General features: G+C 38.0%; 3 protein-coding genes across 7 annotated transcripts; 1 reads left to right on the top strand and 2 right to left on the bottom strand.

The window, feature by feature from the left end:
- Nucleotides 1-1,968: 1,968 nt before the first annotated feature.
- On the top strand, nucleotides 1,969-6,919 carry LOC137738840 (uncharacterized). The gene is made up of 5 exons (XM_068478314.1): nucleotides 1,969-2,571; nucleotides 4,828-4,864; nucleotides 5,477-5,713; nucleotides 5,817-5,864; nucleotides 6,352-6,919. The coding sequence occupies exons 1-5, from the start codon at nucleotides 2,267-2,269 to the stop codon at nucleotides 6,751-6,753; spliced, it is 1,029 nt and encodes a 342-aa protein (XP_068334415.1). The 5' UTR covers nucleotides 1,969-2,266; the 3' UTR covers nucleotides 6,754-6,919.
- A 132-nt stretch (nucleotides 6,920-7,051) lies between these two features.
- On the bottom strand, nucleotides 7,052-13,051 carry LOC137738839 (chloroplastic group IIA intron splicing facilitator CRS1, chloroplastic). 5 transcript variants are annotated; one of them, XR_011069064.1, is made up of 9 exons: nucleotides 12,041-13,051; nucleotides 11,022-11,544; nucleotides 10,772-10,902; nucleotides 10,128-10,478; nucleotides 9,883-10,039; nucleotides 8,800-9,092; nucleotides 8,646-8,705; nucleotides 8,299-8,468; nucleotides 7,052-7,954 (listed from the first exon to the last, which is right to left on the bottom strand). XR_011069064.1 is itself a non-coding variant. In XM_068478313.1 (8 exons), the coding sequence occupies exons 1-8, from the start codon at nucleotides 12,881-12,883 to the stop codon at nucleotides 7,937-7,939; spliced, it is 2,376 nt and encodes a 791-aa protein (XP_068334414.1). In that variant the 5' UTR covers nucleotides 12,884-13,051; the 3' UTR covers nucleotides 7,052-7,936. The 5 variants fall into 5 exon arrangements, 3 of the variants coding, with proteins under 3 accessions (XP_068334414.1, XP_068334411.1, XP_068334412.1); XR_011069063.1 differs by having other exon boundaries at nucleotides 7,052-7,936; XM_068478313.1 differs by lacking the exon at nucleotides 8,299-8,468.
- Nucleotides 13,052-14,354: 1,303 nt separating this feature from the next.
- LOC137740136 (delta(7)-sterol-C5(6)-desaturase-like) lies at nucleotides 14,355-18,012 on the bottom strand. Its single transcript, XM_068479948.1, has 3 exons — nucleotides 17,634-18,012; nucleotides 16,402-16,707; nucleotides 14,355-14,908 (listed from the first exon to the last, which is right to left on the bottom strand). The coding sequence occupies exons 1-3, from the start codon at nucleotides 17,851-17,853 to the stop codon at nucleotides 14,616-14,618; spliced, it is 819 nt and encodes a 272-aa protein (XP_068336049.1). The 5' UTR covers nucleotides 17,854-18,012; the 3' UTR covers nucleotides 14,355-14,615.
- Nucleotides 18,013-23,710: the final 5,698 nt, after the last annotated feature.

Below are 23,710 nucleotides of genomic sequence, written 5' to 3'. Positions count from 1 at the left end.
ATATGTATATTTCCATCCCTACCTAACACGAGGCCTTTTGGGAGCTCACTGGCTTCGGGTTCCGTAGGAACTTTGAAGTTAAGCGAGAAGGGGGCTAGAGCAATCCCATGATGGGTGACCCACTGGGAAGTTGCTCGTGAGTTCCCAAAAACAACCGTGAGGATGTGGTCGGAGCCCAAAGCGGACAATATCGTGCTACGGTGGTGGAGCGGGGCCGGGAAGTGATTCGTCCCGGGCGGGGATGTGACAATTTGGTATCAGAGCCTAACCTTGGTCGCATGTGTGTCGACGAGGACGTCGGGCCCCTAAGGGGGGTGGATTGTGACATCCCATATCGCCCAGGGGAGTGATCCTTATATGTATATTCTCATCCCTACCTAACACGAGGCCTTTTGGGAGCTCACTGGCTTCGGGTTCCGTAGGAACTCCGAAGTTAAGCGAGAAGGGGGCTAGAGCAATCCTATGATGGGTGACCCACTGGGAAGTTGCTCGTGAGTTCCCAAAAACAAAACCGTGAGGGCGTGGTCGTAGATCAAAGCAAACAATATCGTGCTACGGTGGTGGAGCGGGCCCAGGAAGTGATCCGCCCCGGGCCAGGATGTGACAATTTTTCTTCACATATTGATTATTTAATTATTAAATTTCTACTGACTTGATTTTATAAATAACCAAAAAAAAAAAACATTTTGAGTTGACATCTCAATTTTTTGTTGAGCAATCGATATTATCTACACTAAGGGAAGAGAATAGGCTAAACCTCATAATGAGCTAACAATAATGTTGTTCTAATTCACCTTTGATGATAATTGAACTTAAAAACTCTCATTTACAAATAAAAATGAATACTCATTGATCGTAATAATAAATAGCTATATATAATCTTCTACAAAATATTATTTTACCACATCAGCTACAAATAATTTTTTGACATTTTAATTTGACATCGTAGCAATTACTATTCATAAGAATTGCACAAATCCCCTTGTAGTAAATTTGAGTAATTTACAATTTTACCCAAAGATCCCACTAACATAATGACATGGCTTAATTGGATTAATAGTTCTTGTTATGATACGATAGTTGGAAGATAGTTTATGTGATAAAAAAAAAAAAAAAAGGATTTAAGCTTCTGTAGTAAAGTTTGTTAAAATTTATACTCAGAATGGAAAATTTCGTCAACTTTTTGTTAATCATTAGCATGTGAGTTAATCATTAGCATGTGAGCTAGTCCTACCTTCTAACAATTAACAGAGAGTTTTATTTTAGTCTAATATATATGGAGAGTTCCGTTTTAGTTTAATATGTGTTGCTTACGTGCTAATAATTAACAAAAAGTTTATAAAATTTTCAATTTTGGTATAAATCTTAATGAACTTTACCATAAAAACCTAAATTCTAATTTTTTGACTATATGAACGATCTTTCAATTACCTTATCACGACGAAAACTAATGGACCAATTAGCCTAATGACATACCATGTGCCGATGCTCATCAGCGATCCCCCTTGAATATACCTTTGAATTTTGATGTCTCCAGCACACCCAAAGTGACCACATGATACTTCAACTCGACGACACGTCATAGAACCAAACTCCACGTCAGCCATACAGATGATCAGACACTCAGTGAACCCCACATAACAATAAACCAAGAAATTTTTAATATGCAGAAAACATGGTTGGAATAAACCGAGAGATTTTTAATCTGCCGAAAACATAGTTGATATAAATTGAGAGTTAGTGTACCAGAAACATAATCACTATATTATGTGTCATAATATAAATAATCAGATACTTAAAAAAAAAAACTATTTTTAACACTTATATTATGACATCGGATATATTGATGTTCCCGACACATTAAACATTTCATCAATCCCAGCTTGGGCCCGCATCCCCACCCCTCCTTATCTTATTCTTATCCCATTGTGTCACACTAGACATTCATATAAAGTCGCCGTTCGAAGAACAAAAAAATTAAAACAAATAAATAAATTAAAAAAGAAAGAGATTCAAAAGACTACGAGCACTTCAAAAGACGACGATGATGTGATTTCCATTTCCTCGGCCAACTTTGACACGTTCTCTCACTCCCTCCAGTTTCCACGCACCACCGCCTTCCACCTCCACGCGCCGCCACAGGCAAACAATCATGTGCTTCTGTCACGCTCGTGTCTGTCTGTCTGTTTAAGGCGAGATCGATCCAGTGGTGTGCGTTTGGGGACTCTGAAATTTTGGTTGCCGCTGTGATGAGAAGAACAATAAGATGGGCGGAGTGACCTCTTCGATCGCAGCCAAGTTCGCGTTTTTCCCGCCGAGTCCGCCGTCGTACAGAGTCGTCGCCGACGAGTCGTGTGGAGGGAGGCTCTACATTCCGGAGGTGCCGAGGAGGGACGACGTGGATGTGCTGAAGCTCAGGACTCGCCGGGGAAATGAAATCGTGGCCGTACACGTCAAGCACCCCAAGGCCTCAGCTACCATGCTTTACTCCCATGGAAATGCTGCTGATTTGGGGCAGATGTATGAGCTTTTCGTCGAATTGAGTGCTCGCCTTCGGATTAATTTGATGGGGTAAGTAAGTGCTTTTGATTGTGGATTTTGTTTCTGGGGTTTTTGAATTTGATTGCGTTCAATTTATTTGCCAATAATTCTTATGCGATTGCAAAGTTGGAGTTTTTTTGTAGTGTTTGTTGGTTAATGCAGTTAATTTATTGCTAATTAATTCAGTTTAGAGTTATTAATGTGAAAATATATTAGGAAGTAAATCTTGTAAAATTTGGAAGCATCACTACAAGATTGGTTGTCTCACTTACAAATATTCCAATAAATGCAAAATTGCACATCAGTGCCACATTAATGGAAAATGACAGCAAAAGTGTAAAACTTTGTTAATGTATTTATAGTTCTTCACACAAAGCAAATTGAGCCTAGTTAAACAATTAATTAATTAGCATTAAGATCTTGGGAGCCCTTGGGAGCCAGCTGAAAGCCAAATTTTCCCTTATCCCCAGAAATAGACTTCCGGTTTTGGTGTTTTTATGTTCATGTCCAGTTTCTATATTCCCTAACGAAAACAGCTAGATTTACGACGAAGTAGCATAGAAGGTGAATAATGTAACCAGAAAGCTCATGTCGGGGTTTTATAATTTTATTTGATTATTTTCCCTTTTGAAGGTTAAATTTTTATGCGAGCATTCTTTGATGATAACTATAATGGTGAAGCTATAGTCTTTATTGCCTAGTCTAACACCTTATGTATTATTTTTGTATTCTTTTCTGTGGTAAGCTATAGTCTTTATCCCCTTGGTCAATCTCATTTAGGAATAAGATAAATCCTCCTTTAGACTTATGGCCGAAAAATCTTTAGCTTATATTGCATTGGGCTCTAACGCCAGATTCCCGTGCTTTTGTTGTCGTGTGTTAAAAAAACATGTTTGGAACATTGGCTGGGTAAGTTTTAGGTTGTTGATTTAAATCTGCACCCCTTCATTTGATTTAATGGCAATAATTTGCAACATATTAGAACTTTTATCCGTATTAGTAAATAGCTCTGCATAGTATAAGATTCTCATCCATGTCTCTGTTGGATTGAATATATTGATAAGTTTTGAGATATGTTTGGAGCTAGGTATTTTCAGTGAGCGTTAGGTCCATGTATGTGGTGTCTCATCCACTATAGATGTTGTCATCAACTCTTAGCGATTCTGGTGGAAAAACAAAAAGATAGTAACTACTAACTAGTGATCTTTTATGAAGATTCTTACTATTCCAAGTCTTAGATAAATAAATAGGGTCATTGATTTTGTTGGGTGATTGATTTTATTGTTGAATGCTATTGACAAGTCTGATTGGTTCACCAGTGGTCATATTGGTCCTGTAGTTCAATTATCGGCAGATTCAAACATTAAGTACGTCCATCCCTTTGGTTTTTCCTTCTGTGATATGCATCTATTTGGTTTCCCTTACGTCCATATACACATGAGATACAAATATCAAACAAGAAAATGGGTCCATTCTAATAGTCACAGAAGTAAAATATTCAGAGGTTATGATGTTGATTTTAGGAAGATATTAATTTATATTGCTGAACAAAGAGGTGTTACCAAAGTACATGTAAAGTTATACCATGAGTGTTTAGTAATCCACTAAACAATAGAGAAGTACCCTGTCTGAAACCAAGCAACCAAAGTGAAAAAAAAAAGACTAATGAAACACTTCAAGCATAGAAACCCGTAAAGAGCTTGATTTGAAATGTAGGTGAAGCGAGTCATCTTCGATGGCCTATTCCCACAAAAATACCAATCAGATAATGCCTCACAAAGTTTATTTAAACAGAGGAACATGACAAGATGTTCAACTATGTACACAAGTGAATCAGATTATCAAACACATTATGTTTGGTGTTGACATTAAAGAACTCAAAAACAAGATTTTTTTTTATTAATAATTATAGCAATAAAAAAGCATTCAGTCGAGACTCATCATGACCAGTCCAGTAAAGGAGTACCCGCAGGCTGTAAACTCTCACAAATTTTTGAAAAATCACCAAGAGACACAACGAGCACATACTAGATATTTCAGCTCACCTGGCTGCTCTATAATTCTGCAATTGTTTTTTTTTTTTTTCATCCAAAAAACCCCTTTCGTTTGTTTCTACATTCCTATCCAGAAAGAATGAATTGAGTTCGTATAGGCATAGTGGTTGTCACAGTGGTTGCACTGGCAGGCTCTCATTTGTTTTTTATTGACACCTCTTTCTTTAAGTGATTATAGTATGTTTCTATCATTGACTTAATTTAATAGTGTATGTTTGCATGGATTTTGCAGGTATGATTACTCTGGTTATGGACAGTCAACTGGAAAGGTTAGAAGCCAAGTCCCACTTATGCTGTCATAAGATGCTACCTTCTTAAAGTGTTTATGAGATCTGAGAGCGAGATATGGTTTATCCAACTTAATTGGTGTAACGTATGATATCAGCTGTGTCTCTGTGTGTATCTTTTTATTTATTTGTTTTTCTTTTTTAGCGAAGGGTGTTAGATCATGGTTTTTGTTTTATTTCTTGTTCAAGATATTAAGCTTCTGATCCGGCTGTTAAAAATGAATAAATTCATTATACTTTTCTTTGGCTGGGAACTATATGGTTAAATGGGCACTCGAGTGTAGAAAATGTGAATGCAGATACATCGTGCAAAAATGGATTCTGATTAGGAAACTAAGGTTGGAGATCTTTAGCATGTTAGTATCCTTGTTTTTGGTTGTTGATTTTCCAGGAGAAAAATGGACTGTAGCTTGATGCATCTGAATATACGCTTGTTTCCTTTTGTTATTATATGCGAGTGATAAATATGGGTTTTGCATACTCATTCATTGATGTCCGTTGCTTGCTAAATTACTTTGTGAGTGTGGCTAAACAGTTAGGTTTAGTAGCAGTTCATGCGTAATAAGTAACAGTCACCCTTTCTTCTTGAATCAGGCAACTGAATATAATACATATGCGGACATTGATGCAGCTTACAAATGCCTCAAGGAGAAATATGGGGTCAAAGATGAACAACTAATATTATATGGTCAGTCTGTTGGTAGTGGTCCCACTGTTGATCTTGCATCACGTCTAGCAACCTTGAGAGGTGTGGTGTTACACAGTCCCATTTTGTCTGGGCTGAGGGTATTGTACCCTGTCAAACGGACGTACTGGTTTGATATTTACAAGGTAATTTTGTAACGGTGATTTTGCACTGCCTGCTTGTTTCATCCTCCAAACAGGACTTACATTATCGTTTTCTAGATTGACCAAAAACTATTATCTTTTCCAGAATATCGACAAAATTTCAATGGTGAGCTGTCCTGTTCTGGTTATACATGTAAGTTTATCTCCTCTCTTCCAGTTTTTACTCTTCTCTCTGCATGCACACACACACACGTCTGAATGCAGACAGAGTTTGAAGTGTAACCACACAGAGTTCTTTAGTAAATTTTCAATAGATTACAAGTCTGTAGATTAATGTGTGGTAGATTTTTCGACATATTATTAAAGTTTGTGGTAGAATCTGCAACTTTCTCCAGCTGTTAGGGACAGAAGATATAAAGGGATGTTTCATGCATCATCTATCGGATGAATGAAATAGGTGAATTTGGTTTAGAAAAAACTCATTAGATTGGTTTGAGAATTTCACTTTATGTGAGAGATTGCAGTCATCGTCTTCTCATTGGAATCAGGATAGGGTAGCCACTTCATTTTAAATGGTTTATGTTACCGCCACTCGTTTTCATTCCCTTTCCATCTTTTCTCATACTAGAAACTGCTGCTTGTTTTGTGTGGAAAGTAGTAATAAAATGTTCCATGCCCAGGGGACAGCAGACGAGGTCGTAGATTCGTCCCATGGGAAGCAACTATGGGTGCTTTGCAAGGAAAAGTATGAGCCTTTATGGCTCAGTGGAGGTGGACACTGCAATCTTGAGCTTTACCCAGAATTTATCAAACATCTAAAGAAATTCGTACACAGCCTCGGAAAGTCAAAATCGACCACAAATGGTTCTAGAACAAGTACAGTAGATTCTGAGAACAAGAACAAACCATCTGAAACCGGTACTTCAGATTCAACTGAAGTGGGTTCTGATCTTCCAGAAGTTTCTAGAAACAGTTTAGATAGTCGACTGGAGAAATCTAAAAAGTCGAACAAGCCCGAAAAGTCTCGGATGAGCACTGACCGAGTCGACACGTTTAGGAGAAAGAAGGGGTTAGTGTGGTGATTTGTTATTACATGAAGAGCAGTTGAAATAAGTTGTGTTGTTTAAATGATGCATCCATTCCATAGCGTGTTGTTCACATAAATTATATGTTTCATTTTGTATGTATATTCTGCAACTGGGGAAAGTCCTGCTTTGTATTTCTAATGCGAAATCAGCTTCATTTAAACACGCCGGAGACTGGAGATCTTTGCAACTAGGGAAGAAACCTACGTGATCGGTGTTGCTTTTGAATCGCCCTCTAAAAAACCTCCTTACTGTTCGGAGTCATGTGTGCTGTGTTCCTCTCACGCATCTCCTCCCCGTGTTGGTTCATTTGTTCACGTCTCTGCCTCTTGTCCGCCTCCGCCTTGGCGGGTTGTTCCAAAAGCACTCGCAAGGCGGAAACAGTTTTGTCTCCGATGACCTTGGCATCCCTTTCCTTTCATTTGCCCTCTCTTTTCTTGCTTTGTTTCTTTGGCCCGGTGGAGTACCATGTATTTGGTGGATCTTGAAAAGCAACCAAATGTTTGCGAATTTCCGGCAACTATTGAATGTAAATCACCGTGCTCCTTTCGCCATTTAGGAGTAAACATTTGAATGAAATGTGCGGAAAGTAAGTGAATTAAGTACATAATGTGACAACTTTGCAGGAAATGTTCGAACGAAAAGAGTGAAATACATGATTGTGTTAAAAGGTTGCTCTATGAACTTGTTACGTGGGAAAAAAGCCATTCAAACACTTCAAGTTCTGCATCCAATTCTTCACCATTCCATCTATATGCTATTTCAATTCTTCTTTACTCTAGCAGAACGAATTTCTTTCTCCCGTCCTCGTCACTGCTATCGATTTCAAATGTCCTCAAAGCTCCGTGTACAGTGGTCACCCTGCTTTCATCTAGACTGCAAAGCTGATGCCCCTGAGATGCCAACCGTGTCACAAGCGTTGCTGTGTTCTTGTCCAGCAGGCGTAGTAACTACTAATACTACTACGGATTTCTACTTCTTCAACTATACTTATGATACTCGTAGGCTCATATTTATAAGAGCCTTGACGAGGGAAACGATTTAGGACTCCAGGGGATTACTGCTGGAGAGGAAACAATTGTAAGGAACTTCATTTGGTAAGTTTGTGGTACATTCAGACTAATGCTGGAAGGTAGGCTTCAATCCTTGGAAATTCCTCCAAAGCCATTCTTGGCTTCTCCTACAAGATCACAACATTCTGGCACAACATCGTCATCTCGATAAAATGTTAATGATTTCCAAAGAGAAAATTGATGTTACTGAATCTAGTTAAAATACCCTGCATGCAATTGATACTAAGTTATGAAGTGCATATGCACAAAAGGTGAGTGTCACGCAAATAAATTACAGTTTTACATGATGTCCTCCGTCCTTGTGAACAGAGGCTGATGGATAGCTATACTGTATCTAGGTGAAACTCTGGTGATGCCTAATTTTCTGGAGCTGTACATGTGAATTAGACCAGTCGAGTTAAATACTTGAAGAGTATATGTGATATAAACAATATTGGAGACTAACTATTGTAAGATTCCAAGGCCTTACTTGTAAACTGAATTGATGACTGGGAAGAAGTTTCTGTCTTATGGAAAATCAACATCCTTCCATAAAGGAGCCGAATACTCATGGGAAGCAGCTCGACAAGTCTTTTAATTAATAGTTTGTCAAACTTCGGATTCTCTTCAATTAATTCCTCTATTTTGTTGCAAAGTTTCCTGTCATTCACGGGCTCAAAATAATTCTCATCTCTTGAAGTACTTACTATTGAGGCAATGCATGAAAACAAGGCATATAGATATCAAAAGTATGGACAAGCACGTTATTCATGACTTGAAAAAGATAGACAAGTAGCCTCAAGCATTTTCTTTCAGGTTATATATTGAAACTCTTACCAGTTTCAGTTTCAAATCTAAGGCTGCCTGCTGTCTCTGGGATGCAAAAAACTTGAGCGACTGAGAGAGAAAAAGAACAAGGTTCAAATTAGAAACAGATATATACTATACAAAGCTCGAGAAATAGTACAACGACAAGGAAACAAGATCTTACTCCAATTCTCTGCATTTCAAGAGATCTATGTAATGCTTTTCTTTTAGATAGAAGATTCCCACATATTGGCTTAAAAGGCCGTCGGTAATTTCTCCCCCGGTAGATAATAATAGCATGGCCCTTTTTTAGCTTATCCACCGAGACGAGAACCCCACCACTTTCTGCTTCAAGGAACTTCGCAGTGTACATGACCTGCCCAAACATTTTCTGCATTGTAATAACTTTGACTACCTCCCTGTGCTTCCAGTGCTGATGAATACCTTCCTTTACCCCATTAAAGACCCCACGCCTACCTGAAGCCAACATTGAAGCAATGAGATACGATTACAAAGACAACTCATCAAACAAGATAACTACCAGATTTCGATTTCGATTTCAATTAAGGGTTCAGAAATAAACTAGTGTCCCCTCCAAACAAGCTCTTGAATAACACCAGATAAAGAGTACGGCTCTAATAGAAGATTTTTGAAAACGTCAATTTGATTAGGCAACATATCACAATCAAAAGGAATTACACATAAATGTACAGAGAAATGAAAAGTAAGCAAAAGATTAAGCCATGAGTGGGACTGTAAAAAGAATCCTAGCTCTCTTAAACGTCATCTGCAGACTGCTAAAACATCTCAGAGTTGGAACCCCCATGAGGCCAGGAGTTAAAGATCTTTAGTGGTAAGTAATGAAAATCTGATTTAGTTCATAGCTTTCGATATGCAAACCTTTTTTTTTTTTTATTTGGATGAGAAGAAACACAAACCTCAATGCAAACTCAAGAAGAATAAAGTTTGGAAGAGCTATACATCGTTACACACTATATATATATCAAGATTAATCTCTTACTTTATTAAAATTAAAAAAAAAAAAAAAAAAACCATGATGGTTCACCCAGATAGAATTCAACCATCCATGACAAATCCACTGACCCACAAAAAAAGAAAAATAACAACGAAATTGAAGAAAATACTGGTAATATGGGACTAATGAGTGATTCAATATATAAATATCAAACCACAGATAATGAATGTAGGGAGAATAAAGTAGGGTTAGAGCCAGTTATGTGTACAACAGACGGAAGTTTATCTTTACCAAGTACTAAGCAACTATGCATCTTCAGTCCTATCTTTCGGAAGCATTCTCTCTCTTCTTCAGTCATCATTTCTTGGTCAACATCCTGCTCAGCCGGTGTCCATTGAGAATTCAACTTTGATAACTTATTTGTTGATTTCTCTATTTTTCTGTTTAGCTGAAAACCATAACAAACTATTATAAATGGAAAACATTATAAAAAAAGTGAAAAGTGGTAATAAAGGTTTCATGGATTAGCATCTTACAATGAACGCCTTGCGCTCTTGATTCCTCAGCTCCCTCCCCAGTCGTGCCTTTTCAGCTTCCAGCTTAATTTCAATGTCTTTATTTCTTCTTATAAGGTCTCCATACTCTGTTTGGATATTATGGAATTCTGATAATGTTCCCACTGTGCCAGTACTGCCTAATGGATCATCATCTTCAGAAAAAGTTTCAATTGCTTTCAGGCGTGCATGTTCTTCATGGAGTTGCCATCTATTGAGCTCTATTTCTCTTTTTGCTACTAAATCCGAAACTCCACAAGGAAGAAAGTCCTTGCCTCTATAGAGTAATATAATAAACTTATTGCGCAGTAACAGAACTCCTCCTGTGAGACACTGCATTAGTAAAAACTGTCCTTGAGTTACATAATTAGTCAAGAACTTAAGATTAAGTTTTAATTTTGTTGTTGATATTACAGCTTAAATGAATTTAAGATAACAGAAAAGGAAAATTGCCAATTATGAGTTCTGATCAGGCGTTATTCATTATGGAAAATGAGCGGCCGACTTTTCCTCAAATGTTAGCCATTAATATACACCTTTTATTACCCAATAATGATAGGATGCATAAATAGCGTTTTGATTGAGTTGTGGATGTCATGTATATGCATACATTTTCTTAAACTTGCCTTCAGCTCATATGCCATTTGCTCATTGTTTGTATTTGGAACTCCGAACTTCACAGCAATCTTTGCTATCTGACTTTTCTCCCACAACTTTAAGATGGCAGCAGCCAAGCCTTGAAGTTTCCTGTTCCTTCCTTGAGAACATTGAAAAAGGAAAACAAAATTAGAAAACATTTCATACATACAAATGCATGTATGCACCACCATGCATTGTCAATTATGTCTATATTTATGTCAGTAGGAAAGGTAATACCTAAGACAAAATGAGTAGGCAATGAACGAGCGGACTTCCTCAAGTTAGTTAGTTCATCATCTGTTAGCCTTGATCTAGTGTTTGGTGGACAACGCCTAATTGGAGCCTTAAATCCAGGAACCACTTCTGGGAGCAAGTCCGCATCTACTGGCAAAGGCTTGTGCATCCACCAGTCAATGAATCGAGGTCCTAAGCCATCCAATAATCTATCTGCTTCCTTCTCATACAAGGAGCTACTTGTTGGTTGGCAACTCACATTGGTTTCTAGAAAGATTTGTGTAGGATCCCCTTTGTCGTTCTTTTTGTTCAACTTTTCATCCACAGCACTTTCAAAAGTTTCAGATTGATAAATACTACTTTTTTCTAAATCCAGCTGAATGAGATCTGAGGATGATGTTTCTTGACAGCCAGCAGAGTGTGGGCGCCTCTTTGGAAAAAATTTCGAAGTTAATTGATAATTGCACCCTCTATAAATAACAAGTGAGTCTTTATTTCTCCAAACAACCATGCCTCCAGTCTTCATCTGTGTATGAAACATATGCACGTATATATAATCACCAAGAGAACATGTAATAACTAAAAAGAACAGAAAAAAAAAAATCCAAAGCAGCGCGATATAGAACTACTGAACTAGGAAGGCGGATCACTTAATATAATTCTCATAATGAATATATCTCATTCTTTTAGAAAAAGTTCGCCCAATAATATGCGAAAATAAAAATTAGAGCAGTCATATAAACACACAACTAAGTCCCAATAGGCGAAAGCCCAACAATGCAGGAGCTGGAATTGATACAAAACTCAATATTCAATGTTCTTCAAGCAGACAATTAAAAAAGTGAACATAAATATAACAAGCTGCAGAAGGACAACTAAATCAAATCAACTATATAAACCAAAATACGACACCATCTCAATCAGTTTAATTTGTTGAACTCAGGAAAATGTCTAGCAATTGTCTGAATATATCACTCTGGTCTGCATAAAACAAAAAAGCAAGTAGAGGTAGAAAATCAAACCTCAAGAATCTCTTGAGCTCTATACATATTCCGGCAGAGTGGCACGTCGAATTTGAGCATGGCGAGCTCATTCCCCTTCCAAATGAACTTCACATCATCAACAACGGCTGGAGTGACCCCGGCCTTCTTAACCTTGATCCATTTCCTCATCTTTGCAGCCTCACCTCTCAACCTCTCAAGCAACTCTTTCTCAAGGCTCAATTCTGCTGCACTCGCCACTATTTCCCTCTTTACTTTCGGAAACACCATCCTTTCCTCCCTCTCCCACGGCATTTTCTTCCCGGAAATTTTCGAGTCGTCGGCCTTTCCAAGTCCCTCCAAGCAATCCCCAATTCCAAACTCCCCAAAACCTCTGTGGGTTCCTAACGAATTATCCTCTTGTACGAGCCCCTCCAAGCAATCCCAAATCCCAAACTCCCCAAAACCTTTCTGGGGTTTTTCCGGATTCTCATTTGGTCCAAGCCTCTCAATACTCTGGACAATTTGCTTGATTGCTCTCTCCCCTCTAATGCCGACCAACTTGCCTCCTAGCTCCGAATCGGGGTTTTCGGGTTTGGCATTGCCGGGGATCTTCCTGTTTCTGGGTTTTGAGAAGTCAATGACTTGGTGGGGTTGAAGAAGAAGCGGACCCTTCATCCATGGAGCAGCGGGCACCTTAACGGAGGCGTCGGAGCTCGAAAAGGACTCCAATGGGGGCGTGGAATGCGGGGTTTTGGAGGGAGTTGGGTTTTGTGGAGGTTTTGGGTTTAAGGAAGATGAGATGGAAAAGTGCGCGTGAGAGGGAAGAAGATGGGCGGTGTTTGGGAGAGTGGAAAGAGGAGAGAGGAAGAGAGTGGCGGGCATAGTTAGCGTCTCAGCGACTGCGGAGGACAGGGAGATCAAGTCTCAGTTTTCTTATCCTCTGTGTTCTGCAAAACCGGTGATGGTTTGATGAGTGATCATCGTTGGACCTTCATTTCGGTTTGGGATTTTCTGGCAGCTTCCTTTTTTTTGGCACCATAAAAAATTAGAGATGGCAATTCGTGTGGTCAATTAATAGTCGACATTAAACTCAACCTGTTTAACAAATTCTTTTGTTCGGTAACATTGTCTTTTTATTTTTTATTTTTTATTTTTTTTTTAACAAATGACACTAAGGAGAGGGATAGGCAGTGATTTAGCAACTAATAATAATATGACTCATATTTGTTTTTGACGAGAATCGAATCTAAGACATTTTATTTACAAGTTAAAGAAGAATATCACTAGACCGAAGTACTAAGTGGCCGATTGGTAACATTGTTATAGTCTTAAATTTAATTGAAGGAGATGGTTGCGGTGAAGGAGAGAGAAAAAAGAGGTGTAAGACGGGAATTTCAATACGATTCGAAGAAGTTGCAACTAAAGTTTGTTTGATTGACCTCCAAAATATTGTGGTGATTCCAACGGTAAAAACATAACCCGCTTGAGAATGTGCCTTTTGCAGGTTTGAGAAATAACCTGCATCAGCATAACCAACAAGGCAAGCCTTATTATGAAGACCAAGAGGGTATGATCTATTATGAGGTTCATAGGGATAGAATAAGTCCAGATTTGTAGTACCTTTGAGGCATTGAAGGATGCCTTTAACACTATTCCTGTGTCGCGCGTGTTGACACGTTGCTATATCTTGCTAGAAGATTAACGGGCAAAGAAATGTCTGGTCTAGTATATTGAGCTAAGTTTTTGTACTTGTTGTATTTCTCTCTCTCTCTCGCTCAATCGATGAGAGCCTTTGGTAGCGGGCTTAACAACACTATGGCTTACTACTCAACCTTAAATCTTATAGCGACATCTATTGTCTAGATATGAGGTTGTGGTTTTTTGGCTCTTGCAGTTTGTGCTCCTGGCAAACAAGTACGAGGACGAAGCTCGTCACTTTGCTGGAGGTGACTTATAAGTTATAACAATGCTTGTTTGTCTACTATTAGAAAATCATCAAATGGTGGCGTGGTCTTTTGTCCATGATAATTGTACAACTTTCAAGGTTGAATCCTCATGAGTTCTACAACTGTGTTTTGGGGAGAGTTCTCTCTCTCTCACACTCATTTCTACAATCCCCTTATGTTTTAAACTTAAACCGCAGCACATATCCAGTTTCACAGTTTTTAAATAGAAAAAAAAAAAAAAAAAAAAAGAAGAAAAAAAAGAGAAAGGAGGAAGAGAGTTCGAAACTATTACATTAATTTAGTGGAGAAGGGGGGTGTCTCGAGCTTAGAGCACTAGGGTAGAAACCCATCAACCTATCCACTAAAATATTGAATCACATGAAGAAAAGAATCTCTGATTTGATTAAAAAAAAAAAAAAATTCTAATTCATTCAAAGCATGCCACAAAAGTTTACTGCAACAGTTTATTCCAATGACCACATGGGCTACGGGACTTGGGAACAGCTGAATTAGATATGGAGGAGATAAAGTTCCTCTCTGTGCTCAAAATTTCTTCTCTGCTAGCTTCTATATACAAGAAAAGACGACAGACATAAAAACAAATCCAACCATCACGAAAATGATTGACAAACGAGAGCCGCAGAAAGCTAATCCATGCAGTGAGCGCATCATAGGACCTTTGATTCATCGTCCAAGGGGTCACGAAGCGTTCCACACATCCAATCCATCCATATGGTATAATGGCCATAGTTATGGCGGTATGTAGTATGATGTATGGTGTGGTAGCCGGCACCCATGACAGGCCATATTTTGGAGTGGATGCAATCGTGAATGTTCGCTGTCCATATGGCCTCGATAAATAGGAGCGCTATGTGGGTTGTAAAATGCATTGGTACAAGAAATAGAGCTAAAACATGTGGAACTGCCTGTAGTATCCCATCAATCGGGTGAAAAGCCAAACCTGACAAACAGATCCAAAACAGTCGAGCATTAGCAACATATATAAGGAAAAGATTTCAAAAATGTGATGACAAGTTGAACTAGATGAAAATTATGTTAAGTTGAACTACGTTCCTTAATTTAATGAAGTAAAGAACAGTGATTGTTTTTCCCTTGCATCATATTTGTCGGGAATAACAAGCGGAGTGGATCGGGAAACAAGTGACTCTTACAAGATTAAACTCGGGAAAACAAAATAGAAATTGTTCAAATGACATTGATTTTCATTAAAAAAAACTTAAAATGGCCTTTACTTGTAAAAAACTGATACTTTATTAACATGTCATAAACAAAAGTTGATAAGCTGTCAATCTCAAGACAGAACAGGCGAAGCTCAAGCAGAATGCAGAACAATTAAACTAAGCACTATTGGTCCTCGGAGACCGCCACACTCAAATCCACATGAATACGAAAGAAAGAGGTACGAGAAAATTTTCTGATGAATATTTTATTTTTCTGGTCTGGGATTCCGATGAACTGAAGCACACAATAAGCACAAAACAACCAGCATCGCATGAAACCACAACTTTGGTCCATGAAGATTACCCACAAAATAACCATCACAAGGACTCCAAAGGAGGAATGTTCTTTTAAAATGGCTTACAAAGACATAAAGCATGATTTGTATACCTGAGTTCTACCGAAACCTAGTCCATGTATAGTGGATACATAGATTGTTTCCTACTACCTAATTTTGGAATGCCCTTCGTAGCAAAAGCATAATATCAGAAGCCTATACCATACCAAACTCAACAGGGTGATAATAAGGTTAATTTATTGGTCGACCAATGATCCTGGGGAAGAACTACAGGACATTAAATTTCTTTTATCAAATCCTAGTTGGGGAGGAAGAATTTGCAGAGCGAATGAAAGATAGTACATAATTAGCTTGTTAAGGTGAAAGTGCACAGAAAATCCTTCCATGTAATTTTCATGCTTCTTACAGATCCAGAAAGCAACTGAGAGTCGCAATGTTGGTTTCCATAAGTACACTGAGAGTGGCAGAGCAAGTTAGAGCCAAAATTGCCATACGAAAGTGATTAACCATCTTATGTCATGGAAAAAAGAAAGGAAACAGAACAAAGAAATCAACTTTTTTAAAAGGGAAACTGTTATCCTTCTTCCATCAAGTCCTTGAAAAAGTCACGTGTTAGAGTGAAATAGACAAGAGTGGAACTCAATTGGCAGGATAAAACAAACTTAAAATGCAATGATAATAACAATCAAGATATATCATATACGGTCTTCCAGAGGAGAAAGAATTCAGGAAACAATGTCACAGAAATATGTAACCTCATCAAGTGCACCAAACATGGATTTTACATATGCCATAGCACAATCAAACACACACACACACACACACACACATATATATGCGCTCATGATCCAAATCAGATAAGATGCGAAAACATTCAAAATGACAAAGTATGAAAGTTGAGTAGTTTGATAGCTTACCAGCAAACGGAGAGAGGGTGTTCTGCTTGTTGTAGATGTGATGGGTAGCATGAAGATATTTATACAGAGGTTTTATGTCATGCAACTCCCTGTGCATCCAATAAATTCCGAACTCCACGAATGCAAGATAAATTGCTAAATACAAGAGGTAAGCGGGCCAACCAACATCACTTATTCTTGCAAAGCACTTAGCCCAGCCATTTTCAACCATGTACTCAGAAACAGTTGGAAGAGCACTGTACCAAGGCATGGCCTTCATGGCAACACATATTTGCAAACGCATGGCTTTATTAGAGGGAATGGCATCTGCAATGAGGAAACAAATAAACAATAACGTAAATTGGTATCATCCTAAGTTCCTAACAGTAGTTGTTAATATGCACAAAATTCTAAGGTCAAGTAACAAAACATCGCAGGATCCACAATATTGTAACCTACTCAGTTGTAGTATGTATGCTAAATCTTTGTCAAAATTTACTCGTCAATCAATACGAAAGAGATAGTTCAGATCAGATCCATCAATGTACATAAAAAACAACTTGAACAAACATAGTCCATCTAATTTTCCTGAGATTAAAATAAACTGCTCATAGAAACACAATTGAAGAGAGAGAGAGCAACGAAAAAAAAAATCAAACCAACAAACAAATAACAGATTCAAAAGTTTTGAACCAAGCAAAAGCCAATCTGCTAAATAGATTTACAAAATCACTAAAACTCAGTGAGACAGAGAGAATCCTTAATCCATACTTTGAAAATAACAAGAGTAATTAGATAGAAATCTTAAGAAATCACAAACCTACTCAAGAACAATGTGATGGTCTCTAATTATGTTTTCTTTTTCTGCGAATCGAGGCGATACTCTGATTAATCTAATTTGATATTCGAACTTAGGTACAGAGAGAAAAGCACACTCCTCTAGCCATCTTGAGTACCACTGTGTTTTTTTTTTAATGTTCCAAAATTTTTCATGAATCAATGAGAGGAGTGATATTCACACTCAATAACCAACACTACCCACCAAACTACAGACTCATATAATTCATCCCACAGCCAAACCACAACTCTTTTTTTACAGAAGATAACGAAAAATCCCAATTTAGAGAATCACTTAAAATCGTGATTGAATACCTAGATTCATTAAAAGAATTAAAAACCCCCCAAAATCCCAATTTAACCCCTAAGTCAACACCACTATTAGAGAGAGCATTGGACCTTGGTGATTGGTGTACCTTTGGGGAGATAAACATTGCGTTTCAGGTAGTAAATGTAGAGGCACCAAAGGAAGCCGGAGACGAGGTAGACCAAGGTCCCGCCGACGTAGTTGCGCAGCCACGTCTGGAAGAAGTGGGGGAGTGGGTCCCACACTCTATTGGGGACGAGGGTGCCGAGCACAATGCGGTTGTAAAACGTCGTCTCCTCCGAGAACGGGTTCAGGTAGGACTCCTCCATCGGCTCGACACGAATTTTCCGGCGATGGGTCGCCGCCGGAGATTTGAACAGCGAATAAAAAGGGCGGAGAGAGAGAGAGAGAGGGGACAGACAGAGCGACAGAGGCAGGTAGGCTGCGCTGGAGGGGAACAACTGGTTCTGAGATTCGTTCGTCTGTTCTGTTACGGTATATCTATCTATCTATTCTATCTATTTCTATTATATATAAAGCCAGCAGTGGGGTGAACAGTGATGAACAGTAATGTGATGTTATTGGATTCGACAAAAATGTTTGGACACAGATGCCCTCAAAACAAAAAAAAAAAATTAGAAGAAGTTCAAAATAATACATTTGTTGTAAAATTGACGGTGTGTGTAGTGGAATAAATAAAACAAGACACAAAATTTACGAGGTTCCTCTACAGTCAGTGTGACTGGTGTACGTCTTCGGGGCAGCAGTAGTGCTTCCATTATAATTTAAAATAATAAGAGTACAAAATAACTCTTTCTCTATTATCCCCTCTCATCTTCCCCTATTTTCTCTCTTACTCTTCTTCTCTTTTCTCTCTTCCTCTTTCTTCTTTCACAATCTCTTCCGTAAACCTCTTCTTCATCTTTCATTCATTTTATAAGCAAATAGAACACTATTCATTTTACAAATTTTCCACAAATGAATAGTAAAAATACTGTGCATAAATAGTGACAGACTATTCATGTGGGTCATCCACATTATTCACAACACTCCCCTTTGGATGGCCACAAGTCTTTGATTGACTCGTTAAAATCTTGATCTGTTTTGGATGCTCCCCTTGATGAGTATCTCCCCCTGATTTCAAATCATTTAGGCTGATCGTTGGTCCTTCTGCTTCAGTCTCTTAGCGAGAAGAGTTGACGAATGAGGTGCTTTACTTGTTGTTAACTTTACACAGGCTTGTTCTTGAACTGGGTTGGAGGACCTTCTGCTAGACTTCCTTCAAGGGTCTGAATTTACTACTTTTATCTAGAGCTGAATTTGATTCAAGGGTGGTGGACACTTGATCTTGAATTGGACTTGTGATTTCTTCAAGGGTCGTCTAGGCTTGATCTTGAATGAAATTGGACCATGAGGAGTTTCACGTGGCAAGTGATCTTCGGCTTTGTCAAGGATAAACAACACGTGTTTGTTGCGTTTGTCTTCACATGCTTCAATGTATCATTTTCACTTGCTTTACTTGCTCCCCTTGCAAAAGTGATATTTTCCTTATGCAGGTTTGGCATCTTTTCTTGTAGTATTTGTCCTCTGATGCATGAGTGGAATGCAAACCTTGCATTTGAATGGTCATTCACTTCTTGGTGACTCATCCATGCGTGGCAGCTTTAGTGTAAAAAGCCAACAACAGACCAATTATTCTGCGGTATTGATGACTTGAGACCCAGCTCCATCAACAGTTGAAGATGAGTACTCGAGAGTAATTCTAAGTAAGCAATCAGGAAAGGTTCCAGGTAGTCGATTCCTTACCGGAAGTTTGAGTGGAGGTTCCGACATATTGCTTTCTTTATCCTTGTCTTTGCAGGTAAGAACAAGGACAAAAGAAAGGACAAGGAGATTGCATGATATGAGATACTCTTGCTCTCGTCCTTGATGATATGAGATAATCTTGCTCTGGTGTGACTGGCTTTGAAGAGGTATTCTCGGAAATGAAGAAAACTGAGTATTTTGAGATGCTTTGTTGAAGATGCATTCTCGGAGATGAGGAAAAGTTAGGTATTCTTGCAAGTCTGCCTTGTTATGGAGAACGAAGGTCGACATATATAAAGATTTTTCAATAGCAAGTAGTGGTACTGTGCCTTTACTCTTGTCAACAACTGTGGTGTAATTAGAATAGTAAGATTTATGCGTTTTCAACTTTGTCAGAGATCTTTGACAAAGTTACACGCGATATCCAAAAAAGCTGAGATTGCGTCTGAAAAATGCCAACGAACCTTATTCAGGAAAATCTGGCTTTTGAAATTCGGAAAGCGATGCCTCTTCGATCTCTGAACAAGTGGCTCTGTTGCCTTTTCTTTTATAGAGACATCAATTGTGTTCAAGAGTATGCTCAGAAAGTTGCTGCCTGTATAAATTTTCCCCTTCTTGCACTTCTGATATTTTATTTGACCTCCTTTTTCCTTCATCATTTCTGAAAATGGTTTGCCCATCTAATATCTGTTATATTTGAGTCTTAGGAGTGACACAGACGAGCAGCGTCATGATAATATATGGCGTTCGTCCTTCTTATCTTCTAATGGTCCTCTTACGGTTGAGAATTCTGTGATGAAGAATAACATAACCGCTACTGTGGTGGCTAGGAATCTTCTCACTCCAAAGGATAACAGAATCCTTTTAAAACGGTCTGATGAGTTGGCCGTTCAAGATTCCTTGGCTCTCAGTGTTCAATGTGCGGACTCTGTATCCAATATAGACCAACACCTACTTGCTCGAACTCACCAAGTTGAATCATTGATGGCTAAGGTGATAAGTCTTAAACAAGAAATCAAAGGGCTCAAGCACGTGAATAAAGTGTTACACGTGCTTGCAAATAATTACTCGACGAGCATGAAAAGAGATCTCGACCAGCTACAGGAATCCGAAAGTCAGATTCAAAGTGATCACCAGAGGTTCGTTGCTAGATTTTGAAGGCAACTGATGCCTTCCCTTTCTGGTGTTTTGTCAAGTACTGGGGTGTCACATGATCAATCTCCAGTGCCTCCCCCTTCTGGGGTACTGCCGAGTACTGAGGCTTCACATGAGCAACCTTTGTGAAGGCTTCATCCTGTTTGTTTATCTGTAATTTCTCAGAGATATTAATAGATAAGCTTTATTTCATTCAATGTATTGTGCCAAATACAATAAAGCATATACTTCACTAAGATGTGGTATTTCTGGACCAAATATCAATTTATCTTTACCCTCACGAAGATAAATGATCATTCTTAGTGTCCAAAATCATTTGAGTATTCAACTCATAATCTTCAATCCATATGATTCTTTAATATCATAAACATCATGGATAAGATTCGTGTTGGTAGATTGTTTGATTTGCAATTCGAGACAATATTTCTCTCAACACTTTATAATATTTCTTGACTCTTTAGGAGTCCCAATTTAATATCATCAACTCTTGCAAGAGATTTTAGTATGTTGCAACAATATCATAATGAAAGTACTCACTAAGGCAATTTATACCATCCATTAGTATTGAGTACATATTTTATGCTTTACCCTTTGGGGCTTACTTCAAGCAATTTGAATCCTTCAGAGATTTTCTACACTTTATGACACATTTTTCCTTTGGAATTTATACAGAGCAATTTGCTTTCATGTATATTTAAGGGATTTAAGGAGATATGACGCGGGCGACTCATAACCCTTTGTATATAATTCTCCATTCATATGAACTTGTTTATAACCTTGTGTTATACCATGTGAGTGTACTTCACGATATTACAAATGCCCATATGTAACCTTCTAGGTTCAACATCTTTTGACTATTTGTATTGTTTTCAAGTATATAGGTCTATTTTTCAACGTTCTTACAAAATTGTAATGGAATTGCCTTTTTCCATTTTGGCCAATAATTTTGTTGACAGAAAAAAGAACAGGACTTAATATCAACACAGTTCATTGATGAATTTAGTAGCTACTTATAAAAACCAAAATTACCATTGGTTATCATCAATCTATGATCCTATAGTCTCAAGTGCATGCGCATGCATAAAAGCTTTTCATTTCTTTGGATATCCATTGCCACTGCAAGGGCATTATACTATCTCTTCCAGGATAGTCATAGTTTAGAGAATGTAGATCATAACCTCCTCTTGAGTGTTATAGAGTTTGGATTTTATTCTCCACTTTGGGAGTTGAGTCATTTGGAACCTATAAGTCTATCATGCTTCATGCATGAGACATCAACATTCCTATGTTCGCGGATTGTCCTTTTTGGGACATATATCCATGCAGCTACTATCATGCTTTTGGCATGTAACAGTTATGCTTCGGTAATGCAATAGTTCAGTAGTGTCATATTCTTCTTCTTTCAAATGACCAAACTTTTTGAGTCTGAAGGTCTGCCACACTTCAGGCGTGTAACAGATAAATCATTTGCTGCCATATTATTTTGTCCAACAGGGACATCAATTCTTGTAGGCACATTTACAACAAGTATATGTGATTTTATCACTTTCTTTGCATCATTAAGTGCATCTGGCATTTGATTTGCACATCTCTGCATCATTCAATTATTCTCACTTCGTTTTTATATTGATTGCTTCATGAATCAAAATAAGACAAATTCTCTTCGTTCTTCTGGAACGGTATTTTCTCATCATTCTTCTGGAATGATATTTTCTCATCGTTCTTCTGAAACGAAGTTATTTTCTCCCCCTAACGGCGGGAAAATTGTCTTATCAAAATGACAATTCGCAAACCACGCGGTAAACATATCCTCAGTCAAGGGTTTCAAATATTGAATGATAGATGGTGTTCAACGTCAATGCCCAATCCGCGATGATGCCTCATTTCATTACGTTGTGGCAGTGCAATAGGCACAAAGATAATACAACTAAAACTCATAGATGTGTAATATTTGGTTAGTGCCCAAACACGAGTTGTATTGAAAAATATTGATGGTTAGCAACATGTCTCAACCGAATTAATTTTTGCATCATGTAAAATGACATGTCCCCATGTAGAAACTTGACAATTTCATTTTCATTAGCAGAACGTGGGTAATCAATTGCATCCGCTTAATAAATACTGATGCTAAACCATTTTGAGTATGGATATAAGGAACTTCTGGTCCTTATTTAATAGTTTGTAGACTGAGACTCTTAGGCTTTTATTGCAATTAAGTTGAGGCACTGCAGCACTTCAAACTTACTGTACTCATCAAGGAACTTTATGTCATGATCTTGAGGATCAAGGAACTTCATGCCCGATCTTTTTGTACGATGGAACTTCGGGTCCAATCATTTTATATGATGAGGATCAAGAAACTGCAGGTTGTGATCTAATCAAGGAACTTCGGGTCCTGTATTTACTCATTGTAACAAAAGATAATTACAATATGTAAATTAAAGCAATAGGCGGTAATTCCAGCCATAATAAATAAATTGCATATAAGTAAATAAAGTTTGTGACAAGGGCTTTAATTCAGCACCAAGATAAATAAATTGCTTTAAAGTAAATAGAACTTGTGAAAAGATTTTAAACTAACACCATTCACATAAATAAATTGTAGTAAAGAGCTTGTAATGTTGTGGTTGGTGGAGTTTGACAATTCCACTTATGGATGTGTTCGAAATTTGTTGCCCTCACAACAACCTTTCTATCTCCTTTTTCTTTTATTATTTCTTCTTATTCATTTACATGCTATCATTCCAAAAACTTTTGCTTTTTTTTCTTTCAATTTTTTAATTTATTTGTTTTCTTCCTTGGTTTCCACATGGTGCCTGATGCAACATTATTTTTCCTTTTATTTTATTATTTATTTTCTTTGTTATATTTTCAAAAGGTCTCATTGCTTTTGCCTTATCATCCAGCTCCTCCACATAATACTTCTTCCTTTGCTTAGAAAGCTAAGCACTTTCTTTGTTTGTCTCTACCAGTCTCGAAACCCAGGACCAGCTGGGTTGTTGTGGAGGTCACACATAACCAATTCAATCCAATAAGGTTACCAGAGATTGGTGTTATTCTTGCATGGCCTAGAGAACATGGCATCGCAAAGCAAGAACTTCCCTATAGGAACATAGATGATAGCGAAGTTGATGGAGGTACAAGAGAGGGAGACTTGTGTGGAGTCAGTCCTGCCATCACCATTTCAGACAACCGAGTATTCATGGGAGTTCTCGAAATCCGTCG

Source organism: Pyrus communis, chromosome 7 (assembly GCF_963583255.1).
Source record: "Pyrus communis chromosome 7, drPyrComm1.1, whole genome shotgun sequence".
NCBI lineage: Eukaryota > Viridiplantae > Streptophyta > Magnoliopsida > Rosales > Rosaceae > Pyrus > Pyrus communis.
Note: the sequence above shows the minus strand (reverse complement) of the source record. Positions and strands in the feature narration are given on the sequence as shown.